Source organism: Rhipicephalus microplus, chromosome 1 (assembly GCF_043290135.1).
Source record: "Rhipicephalus microplus isolate Deutch F79 chromosome 1, USDA_Rmic, whole genome shotgun sequence".
Classification (NCBI taxonomy): domain Eukaryota; kingdom Metazoa; phylum Arthropoda; class Arachnida; order Ixodida; family Ixodidae; genus Rhipicephalus; species Rhipicephalus microplus.
In genome coordinates, this window is record NC_134700.1 from 73,535,888 (window position 1) to 73,548,995 (window position 13,108).

Consider the following 13,108-nt stretch of genomic DNA (forward strand, 5'->3'; position numbering starts at 1 on the left):
ATGATTGCTGGTAATCCCTCGCCACCTACGTTCTGAAGTCTGTGCCTCCTTCCACGCGGATCTGCAATGCTCCCACGCAGGTGTAGTGAAGACGTATGCTCACCTACAAATTCGATATTACTGGCGCGGAATGTACCGCTTTGTTAGATAGTACGTCCTTTCATGTTCCTTGTGCCAACGCCGGAAGACCTCCCCTCGCACAACCACAGGGCCACTCCAGCCACTGCCTTGTCTTTCTCGGCCTCTCAGCCGCATCGGAATGTACGGTCCCCTACCATACACACCAAATGGAAACCGCTGGGCCATCGTAGCCGTGGACCACCTTACGCGCTACGCCGAAACTTCGGTGCTTCCCGAGGCCACTGCGCGTGAAGTCGGCTTGTTCATTCTGCACAACCTTGTCCTACGGCATGATGCCCCCCGCGAGCTTCTCAGTGACCGTGGGCGTTCCTTCTTGTCGGAAGCTGTAGAAGCCCTTTTACGAGAATGCAACATAGTGCACCGACCAATCACCGCATATTACCCCCAAACGAACGGGATGAGCAAGCGATTTAATCGCACGCTGGGTGACATGCTCTTCATGTATGTTTCCGATGATCATACGAACTGGGACCGCATACTACCATTCGTTACTTACGCTTACAACAGCGCAATTCAACCTGCAACTGGATTCTCCCCATTCTTCTTTCTTTATGGTCGGGAACCTTCATCGTTCATGGACACTATCCTTCTGTACGCCCAGACTCTTCAGAATTGACAACTTTTGTCGAAGCCGCCACGCATGCCGAAGAATGTCGGCAGCTCGCACGTTTGCTGACTACCCTCAATTAGGCTCTCCAGAAGCACTCCCATGACCGACGCTCATCCCCTTCGTCACACGCACCTGGAACAATCGTGTGGCACCGCGTGCCATCGTCTGCCCCAGGCCTTTGCTCAAGGTACACACCAAAGTATGGCGGTCCGTACCGGATCCTGCGCCAGACATCACCAGTCAACTACATGGTTGAACCTATTCAGCCACCTACAGATCAACGGCGCCACGGGCACGAGACTGTGCACGTCAACCGTCTAAAACTTCACTACGACCCACCAGTCCTGTCTGTGCCATAGGTCGCCAGGATGGCTCCTTTCGCACCGGGGAGTAAATGTAGTGACAAATACGAACCCCCCTAAAAAAACGACGAAGACGTTTGTTGTCGCGGAGGCTCGTGCTGCGGCAGCTGCTGCGAAAACCGCTGGCTGCTGTTTCGCTGCTGTTAGGCCCATTAAACGGTTGCTTCCCCCGGCGTGGCGTCTAACAGTGTTCTCACAATACAACTATTCGTTCTTAATGATATGTGTGGTTTTACATTCCGAAACCACGATATGATTTTTCGGGACGCCGTAGTGGAAGGCTCCGGATATTTACACCATCTAGTGTTCTTTATTGAGCACTGACATCGCAGAGCACACGGACCTCTACCATTTTCGCCACCATCGAAATGAACCCGCCGCGGCCGGGATCGAACCCGCGACCTTGGGGCCAGAACCTGAGCACCCTATAGCCACTGCTCCACCGAGGTGGACCGTTCTTAATAATATCTGGGGTTTCGCGTGGCTCAACCATAATATAATTAGGAGCCACGCCAAAGTGTATGCATGGCTGCGATATTTTCAGTCATCTGGAGTTCTTTAACGTGCACTGACATTGCATAGTACACAGGCCTTAGCCGCGCGACCAGACTAGTCTTGTTTCCTGTGTTTGTCGCATTGCTTGCAGTAATATGTGTCACTCACTCACACTGACCACTAATCCAGCTAATGTAATCCTACCTGTTCACATGACCATGACAAAGCACTGATCAGAAACATGTGAATCTACCGGCGCAGATAGCTCACTACAGTTGAAGGGAACTTTAGGAGAAACACCTATCAATGGATGGATCTATCAGGCTGTACCCTTCAGATCGGGCGACGGCTCATGCCACCTAGCCATAAAATCAAGTACTATCACTGTGTGTTTAACGATTGAATTTCGCTCGCTCCTTGATTGTAGACACCAATCAGTTAGCATCCTTCTGGTTATTTCTACCCGTTAAAAGTCTTTTTTGGCCTCACTGCCCCTAAACCCTAGTGTAATGAAAAATTCGGCGCCATTATCTTCGACTATACGACGGAGCCCTTTACAGAACAATATCAAATGCTCAGCCGTTTCTTCCTCCTCTCCAGACGCACTACATACCGTGCCTGTGCCTTCGTATTTGGCTCGGTGCGTCTTCGTCCGCAATACTCCCGTTCTAGCCTCGAACAGCAGCGAGCTATACCAAGAAATATAGTAGATCTTTTCTTTTGCAATTTCCTGCTTGAAAGTTCGGTAGGCCTTCAGTGATGATTTCGTAAGCACTCCGATTTTCCACATGTCCCTCTCTGTTTTCTTCACATTCTTTTTAACCGATGTTTCTTTAGCCTTGGTATTCTGCTGTTGTCTAAATACTTGCCTGAGAATTTTCGAGTTTGCTTCCTCCATTCATTATCAACATTCTTCATGTACAAGTCGCTGAAAACTTTTCTAGCCCAACGCTCCTCTATCATCTTTCTGAATTGCTCCTCAAATTCTATCTTCCTGCTAGCTTCCCTGCACACTAACGATGTCTATCCCGTGTCACCCCGTACCCCCCGATTCAGAGTGCTCTAGTGTGCTGCCAACGCAAGTCTACCTATGCCACGTTGTTTTATTTCCAATCTTGCTTGAACCTGTGATCTCATGCACAAGACTGTATTACCGAACGTAAAATCCCGGACAATGACACATTTCCAAATCCCTCTCAGAACGTCATGCCTATTGAAGTTCCACAGAGCCCTATTTTTCATTACTGCTGCATTTTTGTTACCCTTAGTCATTACGTATTTTTCGTGCTCCCTTAGGTACTCAGTACCGTTATTTATCCATACGCCTAAATATTTGTTTTTATCCACTATTTCTATCGTGACTTCCTGTATCTTATGCTCACTGCTTTCAATGTCATTAAAAATCATGATTGCCGAGTTTCTCCTGCTGAACTTCAAATTTAACCTATCTCTTTCATTGCAGCAGATCTCTATCAATCCCTGCAAATTTTTATTGTCAGCTATTATTAGTATATCATTTGCTTACATCAAAGCTGGAAATAGCTGTTCAACCTGTTTTGCTTCCTTCGCGACTCCCCTCTAATTCGACTTGTAGTGCTTGTAGATAGAGCCTAATTAACAAAGGTGGCAAGGTACATCCCTGTCGAAGCCAGCATTGTATCTCTCTAGGTTCGGATACCTGTTTTTTTTTTCATTTTATAACTATGTCTTGTTACTTATATATATATATATATATATATATATATATATATATATATATATATATATATATATATATATATATATATATATATATATATATATATATATATATATATATATATATATATATATATGTGTGATTAGTTATTCCGTCTTCCACATCTAGTGTCTCCAGCATTCCCCACAAGTCTTCTTGAGTAACACTATCGAAAGCTCCCTTGATATCTAGAAATGCCAGCCACAAGGACCTCTGATCTTTTTCCACTATTTCAATACACTGCATCAATGAAAACAGATTGTCCTCCAACGTCCTTTGTTTACGGAACCCATTTTGTAGTTCTCCCAGCACCCCATCATTCTCCACCCATGTCTATAGTCTTTCCTTTACTATCTGCATCACCAGCATATAAACTACTGATGTCACCGTTATAGGACGGTAGTTGTTTATATCGGCTTTGTCCCCCTTTCCTGTATAGATCATGCTCATTCAGCTTAGTTCCCACCCATTGGGGGCTTCGACATTTATTATTGCTTTGCTCGCTGCCTCCCTTAATGTTTGCTTATAGTTTAGTCCTAGTTTCTTTACAAGCACGATTGGGATGCCGTCAGGGCCTGTTGATGTGCTATTAGGAACTTTTTTTCCGGCCATTTCTCACTGTCGTTGTTCCAGTAGAGCCACTGAGGTAATTGGTGAATCCTGATTTGCTACGGTGCATGCAGCACTTTCTTGATGTTTGAATGGTTCTGTCATCATTGCTTTTATATATTCCGTTCTCTCACCACCTTCTATACTCATCCCTTGAACTGCATTTATAAATTCCTATTCCATTCTTGTGTTAATATTCACAGAATTGAAGTGGTTCCAAAACTTTGTAGTTGCCTTTCTATCCTTTCTGTTTACTTCCGCCGTCTATTGGGCCCCCTTTCTTTTAATCTTTTCAGTGGTCAGATTAGACGCTGCCCTTCTGCAATTCAAAAAGATATCCCATTTTGTTTTGACATCATCTTCCGGTTCACCCCTCTGTTTAGCGCACGTGTGTTCCCTGGAGGCTTCCCGACATCTTACTACGGCTCTCTTAATTTCCTCATCTCACCAGCTCTTGGGTTCGCGTGTCCTTTTCCCAGTGAATTTAACTCGCACCTTCGAAAGCTCTTAAACAAACAATAATTTAGATTTGTGTACGTCCACTCTTTTTTCTGGTATTCTTGGTGATTATTTTCTCAATCTCTTTAGTTGCTTATGGTGGTTTTGGGACGTTAAACGCCACGTATCAATCAATTCTTAGTTGCTATTTCTATTTGCCTTTCTGAATAAATAGTACCATGGGTTGCTCATAATGCCTCCTTCCTATTTTCATTTCTCTTCCAAAACTCAGGTTGACACGTTGGCGATCACTACCTAAGATTCTGGACCCATATTCGTCCATGTTCATCGCCCTTAGCCGATCATACATCCCATGTGACATCATTGCGTAATTTATCTACGACTGCAGCCTTCCCACCTCCCATGTTATCTCCCTTCGCACTTCTCAGTACTGTTGCAAATATTTATTTCATGCCTTTCACACACATCTATTAGCATTCTGCCTGTTGGGTCAGTATATCTATCCATATCTTCTATGTGCACATTCATATCACCTAATATAATTACCTCGCACTCTTCTCCTAGTACATCAATGTCATTTTCTATGCACTGCACTATTTCTTGGTTTTCCTCTGTGGCTTTTGCGCCTGTCCACAAGTATACAACACCCAGGAGCGTGATCTGCCCTGCCACTCTCCCTTTGTAGCCATAAATGCTCTATGCACTCCTGCTTGGCCCTTTGCGAGTCTGTACTTTTATGAATGAATGCCCCAATACCACCCCCCTTCCTGCTGCCTTCTGTTCTACTACAATATTCCCATGCGTAGTTCTGATTGTTAGGTGGTTGTGCCATGTCCCTAAGATGTGTTTCTATAAGCCCATATACCATCAACTGATCCTTCCTTAGCTGTTCTTCTATCTCTCCCCACTTCAACCTGTTCCTGCCACCCTGCATATTCATACACCCTACGTCTGAATTTGCTCGGCCCTTGTGCCTAACGTCGATTCCTCCCCCAAACTCTACGTGTCTTAGATATTAGTACCACTTTCAAATCGTATCTGTCTATACCACCTGTCAAGGAATCCCCCTGCTTTTTTTTCCTCATTACTAGCTATCGTGTGCCCCGAAGGGACCACGTGCCCCTCGAAAAAGCTACTGCGCGTTCTGCAAGTCGCCAACCCACTTCATGGCCTAGCCTCCCATCGAAGGAATTCTGTCTCAATGAAAACTACCCCACCTATGCACCTCTCTGTTTTTTTTGCAATACCCCTAAGCCTTTCTCTCGACTCATTTGCAATATCTCTTTGTTTGCGTCGACAACCGCTCTTTACAAGTTGCCGTGACGCCCCGGTACCGCCGGTGTTGTGCGTATAACTACGGTAATGATGAATGTGGTGGGTCATGCAAATCTCGGCAAACACATTGTCAGTGCTAAGCACGAGACGCTCGGCCCGGACTGTCACTGATTTCGCTAGCTAGGCCTACGCTCCTACCTGGACTCGAATAACAGTTTTGACTGTCTCAGTTCTTTATTATAATTGGTGGAGTTTGCGGGGTCCTCTTGCAATCCTGGAGTTGCGATGCCAGACTCTACCTGCTGTCATGACCACTGCATCTGCCACAAGCCTTCCTCCTATGGCTTCCCAGGCCATCGTGTGCTCCGGCGCGGTCCGTCAGCGGGATCCTCCCATATTCAGCGGCACTGACGATCACGACGTCGACGACTGGCTGGCTGCTCACAAACTCGTGAGTGTCTTGAACAAATGGTACAAAGCCACGAGACTGGCCACTGTCGGCATTTACCTCAGTGGCATTGCCCACTTATGGCTTCGGAACCATGAGACCGACGATCCCACCTAGACATCATTCAAGGCAATGTTCAGCGAAGTCTTCGGTCGTCCTTCTGTCCGCAAACTTCGTGCGGAGCAGCGCCTTCAGTCGAGATCTCAACTGCCTGGTGAGAACTTTACAAGTTACATAGAAGACGTCATTGACTCGTGCAAACACATCGATGTGAACATAACAGAGGTGGACCGCATCAAGCATATTTTTAAGTGTATTGACGAGGACGCCTTCCAGATGCTCATTTCAAAAAGCCCTGCTACTGTCGTCCAAGTTACCGAGCTCTGCCAAAGCTATGATGAGCTCCACCGGCAACGTCTCGTCACCTGCCATGCTGTCCCACATCAGGAATCGATGTCCGGCTTAACTCCCTCACAAGACCCCGTCCTCCTCTCGCAGATCAAAGATTTCGTGCGCGAAGAAGTTGCCCGCCAACTCTCGCTCATCTCTGGCCTACCGGAGCGCATTGCGCCGCTTAGCCCTACTCTATGGACTATTATACGAGATCAAGTGTCTGAGGTCCTTCCTCCGCAGCTTGTGCCACCAGTCAATGCACCATTGACGTACGTCGAAGCAGCAGCACGACCACGACCACAGACGTTCCAAGCGCCGCCTCCACTGCCTGCTCCTGTTTATGCCGCCCAGCCGCCACGACCTCCAGTTCGCCGAGTCCCTAATCCATGGCGCACTGCCGACAACCGACCGATCTGCTTTTCGTGTGGTCTACCTGGCAACGTCACTCGTCTGTGCCGCCGCCGCCCACTCCACTCACGTGAAAACCCACGCACTTGACGTTCCTGATGAATCATCGGAAGTCAGCGCCCGCTCCTGAAGTTCCGTGAATGACCCTTCCACTACCGACATTTTCAACCATGTCATCGACGAAGGCCTAAACCCACAACAGAGGTGTGAGCTTTTGAGCCTCCTTGACAAGTTTCGGCCATCTTTTGACAGTCACAGCGCTACTTTAGGTCGACCATCTACCGTTTGCCACCAGATCGACACAGGTAATCACCCACCACTACGGCAGCGACCATACCGTGTTTCGCTGACTGAACGCCGTGTCATCGATGAACAAGTAGGTGACATGCTAAAGCAAGGCGTCGTTCAACTATCAAACAGTCCTTGAGCATCGCCGGTTGTTTTAGTTACGCTTTTGCGTAGATTATCGTCACCTAAACAAAATAACACGAAAGGATGTTTATCTTTTGCCTCGAATCGATGACGCCATCAACTCTTTACAAGGCGCAGAGTTCTTTTCCTCCTTTGATCTACGCTCTGGGTACTGGCAAGTGCCCATGAATCTGGATGATAGGCCAAAAACTGCCTTTGTTACACCAGACGGCTTATACGAATTTAACGTGGTGCCATTCGGCCGATGCAATGCGCCGGCAACATTTGAGCGCATGATGGACACTATCCTACGAGGCCTCAAATGGAACACGTGTTTGTGCTACTTAGACGATGTAGTGATATTCTCGCCCGATTTTCCCACGCACCTTCGTCGCTTGGAACAGGTTCTACACTGCCTCTTTTCAGCAGGCCTCCAACTCAACTTGAAGAAGTGTCACTTTGGAGCGCGCAAGCTGACCATTCTCGGACACGTCGTGTCGAAGGATGGCGTTCTTCCCGACCCCGCTAAGCTACGTGCTGTTCGCGAGTTCTCGAGGCCCGCGTCTCTCAAGCAGCTGCGTAGTTTCATTGGGCTTTGCTCATACTTCCGCCACTTCGTCTGGGATTTCGCCTCGATCATGGCGCCTCTGACAGACCTACTTCAGGGAGACCGCAATCTATCTGCGTGGTCTCCAGCCTGTGACAGTGCCTTTGCGAAGCTCCGTGAACTGCTTACAACACTACCCATACTGCGTCATTTCGATTCAAGCGCTCCCACAGAAATCCTTACAGATGCTAGTGGTGTCGGTCTTGGCGCTGTACTCGCCCAACGAAAGCCTGGTTACCAAGGATATGTTGTTGCGTACGCAAGCCGCACTCTTACAAGAACAGAAGCAAATTATTTGGTAACTGAGAAAGAATGCCTAGCGATTATCTGGGTCATTACAAAATTTTGGCCTTATCTGTACGGCCGCCCTTTCGATGTTGTTACCGATAACCACGTGCTCCGCTGGTTATCCTCCCTCAAAGATCCCTCAGGACGCTTGGTACGATGGGCTTTACGGCTCCAAGAGTACGACATCCGTGTCAATTATCGCTCAGGCCAGAAGCACGCCGATGCCGACGCTCTTTCGTGTTCGCCTGTTTCTATTGATATCGCGAGTGTCTCTATCCAAAGCAACTTCCTTCCACTATCAGGACCCATCAACATGGCTGCGGAGCAGCGCAAAGATTCGTGGATTGCGTCTCTGATGGATTACCTATCTGAAACACTCGCCCACCCTCCATCTCGAGTGCTACACCGACAAGCCTCTCACTTTGCCATCCGTGATGGAATACTTTATCGCCGCAACTACCACCCTGACGGTCGCAAATGGCTACTCGTCATACCCAGGCATCTTCGTGCCAGCATATGTGCTGTTTTCTATGCCGATCCGCAGTGTGCGCACGCCGGTTTGTTTAAAACCTACACCAGGCTACGTTTTCGGTTTTGTTGGCGCGGCATGTACACATTCGTTCAAAAGTACATTCGATCTTGCACAGAGTGGCAACGCCGCAAACACAATCCTAGCCGTCCTACTCTACCAATGCAGCCGTTACCGTGCCCAGTGCTACCATTCAACCGGATTGGAATAGACCTTTATGGTCCTCTACCATATACATCAGCTGGGAATCGCTGTATTATTGTAGCGATCGACCACCTCACGAGATATGCAGAAACGGCCGCTCTACCAGCCACGACGGCACGTGACGTTGCGTCTTTCCTGCTGCAACATTTTGTTCTGCATCACGGCGCTCCACGTGAACTTTTGAGCGACGAAGGCCGCGTCTTTCTCGCGGATGTTATCCAAGAACTTATTGCAGAATGTCATGTGATTCACCGCTGTACTACCGCATATCGCCCACAAACAAATGGCTTGACCGAGCGTTTCAACCGTACTCTTGGCGACATGCTTTCTATGTATGTCGCCTCCGACCACACCAACTGGGATGTTATCCTTCCCTACGTAACGTACGCTTACAACACGGCACCTCAAGCAACGACAGGTTTTTCTCCCTTCTTTTTACTTTATGGTCGAGAACCATCATCTCCAATCGACACCATCCTCCCCTACCGACCCGACTCATCCGAAGTCACACCAGTTTCCGAAGCCGCGCGGTATGCGGAAGATTGTCGGCAGTTAGCTCGCACCCTTACAACACAAGGATAAGGGCTACAGAAATTTCGTCACGACGATAGATGGTCCAACTACCAATTTTCGCCCAACTCTCTTGTTTGGCTGTGGGTGCCCCCCAGTGCTGCTCCTGGTACCTCTACAAAGTTTGTCAGCAGGCACCATGGACCTTATCGCGTCATTGAACAAACTTCCGCTGTTAACTACCTCATCGAACCCCTCACGGCCCCTGTGGACCTGCGTCGCCGAGGCCGCGAAATCCTACATGTGCATCGCCTCAAACCATATCACGAACCACTTGTCCTCACGACACCTTAGAACACTTACTTGGCACCATCTTCAGCGAGGGGAAAATATGTCATGATGAATGTAGTGAGTCATGCGAATCTCGGCAAACACATTGTCAGTGCCAAGCACGAGACGCTCGGCCCGGACTGTCGCTGATTTCGCTAGCTAGGCCTACGCTCCTACCTGGTCTCGAATATAACAGTTTTGACTGTCTCAGTTCTTTATTATACTACCTTTACTTAAGGAAAAAGGGCCCACATGTCATCGGCCCCTTTCGCCAGTGTGGTCGCTAGTCTTGCCAATTCTTCATTTAGGACATCGTTTAAACCACGCACAATTATCACGAGGTTTCGTTCATTTGCTTTTGTTGTGAGTTTTGCGCTCACTTGCCTCATGACTGCTTCCAGCTTATGTCCTGGGAACATCCCTACTGAACCCCTCTTGTCGCCTGTTACCCTCTCTTTGATTGCACTAAGATAAGCTCAGAAAGAGGGTACTTTTAACTTACTTGCCCGGCACAACGTTTTTGGAAAGATGTCTAGTGGGAAGAAGAGACGATTTCTCACGTGCTCACCCTCTCATTTTCTTTTCCGCTGGTGTGCTGCTCGTACCCGGCGCCCGCACCGAGACTGTGGCCATCCTTGAGCCAGGACCCGGCGTCTACTCCTGCACGCAGCCTGCAACTGAGCGAGAAGGGCTCCCCTTCGACCACGCGTTGCTCGCTGTAGTGTGGTATGGCCGCACTGTCCGCGCCCAGCGACCACAGGCTTTCGTCTTCAGAACCGTCGAAGGCAGTGCCAGTGACTAGGAGAAGCTGCGGCACGGAAACGGCCGCAATCCATGCGAGCTGAGACAGCATGACTTGTCGTTCTTCTTCTTCCTCGCGTTTGCTTGAACAAGCGAAAAGCTCCCGGTTAGCTCAGCACATTAAGAGGCAGGTATCACGCCTGTGGAGTCTGTCAAGCTGTCAATGTTATCTGCACTCACCATGATTACCCGCCGTTCCGCACAGGACAGAGCATACCGAATTTGTCATGCAGTGTGACGTAGCTACTGTACGGCGTAGAATCGCTAGCGATAAAAATGCTCCTATAACAAGGCTTTTACCCCCGCATGGAATCAGCCATGAACTGGGCAGCTGCATACTTTGTTACTATTATTGTATTATCAAACAATAACAAGGCTTTTACCCACGCATGGACGTGGCAGCCATGAACTGGGCAGCTGCATATTTGGTTACTATTATTGTTTTATCAAATGATAAAAAAAGAGAAAGAAAGCTTCTTAAGAAAGAACTACGGGCAACATGTAGTTCAATCAGAACAAACAAATCGCCAGCCACAACTAAACAGTTGAGAGCAGTGCTCGGCAAGTGGAATTTCTATCTAATTGTTTTATTGCTGCAATTCAAACATTTGTAAAGTACTGCTTAAAATCACGCAGGTTTTGACGTTACCACAAAACCACCACCAGCGTCGAAGACATCTCAGGGGCTGAAGTACAGTAGCGAGGCATCAAAAGTAGAAATTGCTTACAGCGTGAAGCTTAGCTGAAGTTTACGTAGTAGAAGTGCAAGAAGTCATAAAAACTTATACCAAAATAAAAAAAATTTGTTACAACTACCTCGTTTTTGGCCAATCTCCTAGCGTGGGTGTGTGCCACAGTTTTCAGGCTCTTTTTCATCTATTTATATCGACCATTAGCTACAAAACAGTGTTTTATACAGCCTATACTTTTATGAAGAATTAACTTGTGGGCGATACTGCCATACCAGGCGTGCATGGATATAGGCACGATAGGGAACCAGGAGCGTGATCTGGTAAGCATTACTTTCGTAGTCTTGACGGACACGACTGAATCTCACCGCAAGTTTTAGCCGCTCATTTTTATTTTATATGTTCTAAATATTTTAATAAAACAAATTCAACGAATTGAATATGAACGAATTAAACAATTGCGATGTCAATTCGTCGTTACGTATACGACACCCAGATGAAGATAAATAACCATTAATAACAGCGAGTAAGTTCTTTCTTTCCTCGTGGTGCCCGTTTTTCTCAGTCTAAAAATTCATCGGCTGATGCCATGCACCATGCCTGCTACAACAAAGTTATCTGGTCTTTCAAGCTACTGGCTGTTAACATTTATTCGGTGGCCTATTGGGGTCTCGATGCTTCGTTTTGATTGTCTACCTTGCAATGTTTTGTAGTGCATACAGTAAATCACAAAAGTGGCATATATGTTATAAATTTGAGGCTATGGGAAGGTAAGATATGGGGTGCACTCCACGCGTCATAATTTAGTGGACATCTGTGCTGAATTGTGGTCTGCGGTAGTGATAATGATGATGATGCCTCAGACATGGCTCATACCCACTCAGGGGGGTTGGAGCGCGGCGACTCCTTCCTTTCTCATTTTTAGATGTGGATATTGTCTTCTGTCTAGCCGGTGGTGCGTAAATATGGCGGCGTAGTTTATTGCAATACACCGTTTACTAGAGCCCTTAAGGCCGGCAATCGCGCCTGGTACGCTCTTGAACGACAGCACGTGCTGCTTTGTTTCCCATTAGGTGTTCGTGAACAGGGCTCCTTACGACGCAGAAGTCGGGCAGCTTTTATCGTCTGCTTATTTCTCTAAGTACCTTGATTGACTGCTGGGGTAAAAACTCGCCCTCTTTGCAGGCTGCTACGTAAGTGGAGTTTGCGAGTCGCACAAAGGTCAGACGGACAAACTGCTCGGCGAGTGGGTTATTCATGTCAGAACGGCGGTGCGCTAAACAACAATGACACGGCGAAGAAACACACGCACACGGCGTTAACTATCATTCGACAATTTATCGAAAAAAAACATGTATGTGGTTAGATTAGCGCTCGGCGGACCCATTTAGAGCCAAGAATTCTGAGCAAGTGAACCGTTTTACGGATGTACAGTGCTTTTTCTACTCTGCCATGATATGGTTTCTCAAATGGCGAGAGCTAGGGGCTCTATCCAGTTCCAGTTACACAACGATGACCTGAAGTTCCGGGACATGTGTGATGCTCCTGTGGGATTGTTCCTGGAGCTATTGTCTGTTTATCTTCAACATTCATTAGGAGGAAGAGACGTAAATAAAGCCGAAGGATCGGAGCTTGTATAGGACCAAGGGCTGTACCTGTACTCAGTTAAATTTTCTTAAGCGCATTCGATCTTTACCTGGGAATGGTCCTGAATATGAAATTCTTTAATGTGTCGGCACACGGGTGATTACCTCGTTGGTGAATCCTTATGACCGTGCATAACGCACTCTGACCATATTCC

General features: G+C 47.5%; 1 protein-coding gene across 1 annotated transcript in view; it reads right to left on the reverse strand.

Moving 5' to 3' along the window:
* LOC142775796 (neural cell adhesion molecule 1-like) overlaps positions 1-10,961 on the reverse strand; it is a 79,059-nt gene extending 68,098 nt beyond the window's left edge. Inside the window, exon 1 of the mRNA XM_075877893.1 lies at positions 10,386-10,961. Coding sequence (XP_075734008.1) covers positions 10,386-10,670 — 285 coding nt within the window. The 5' untranslated portion in view covers positions 10,671-10,961. The remainder of the gene's footprint in view (positions 1-10,385) is intronic.
* Positions 10,962-13,108: the final 2,147 nt, after the last annotated feature.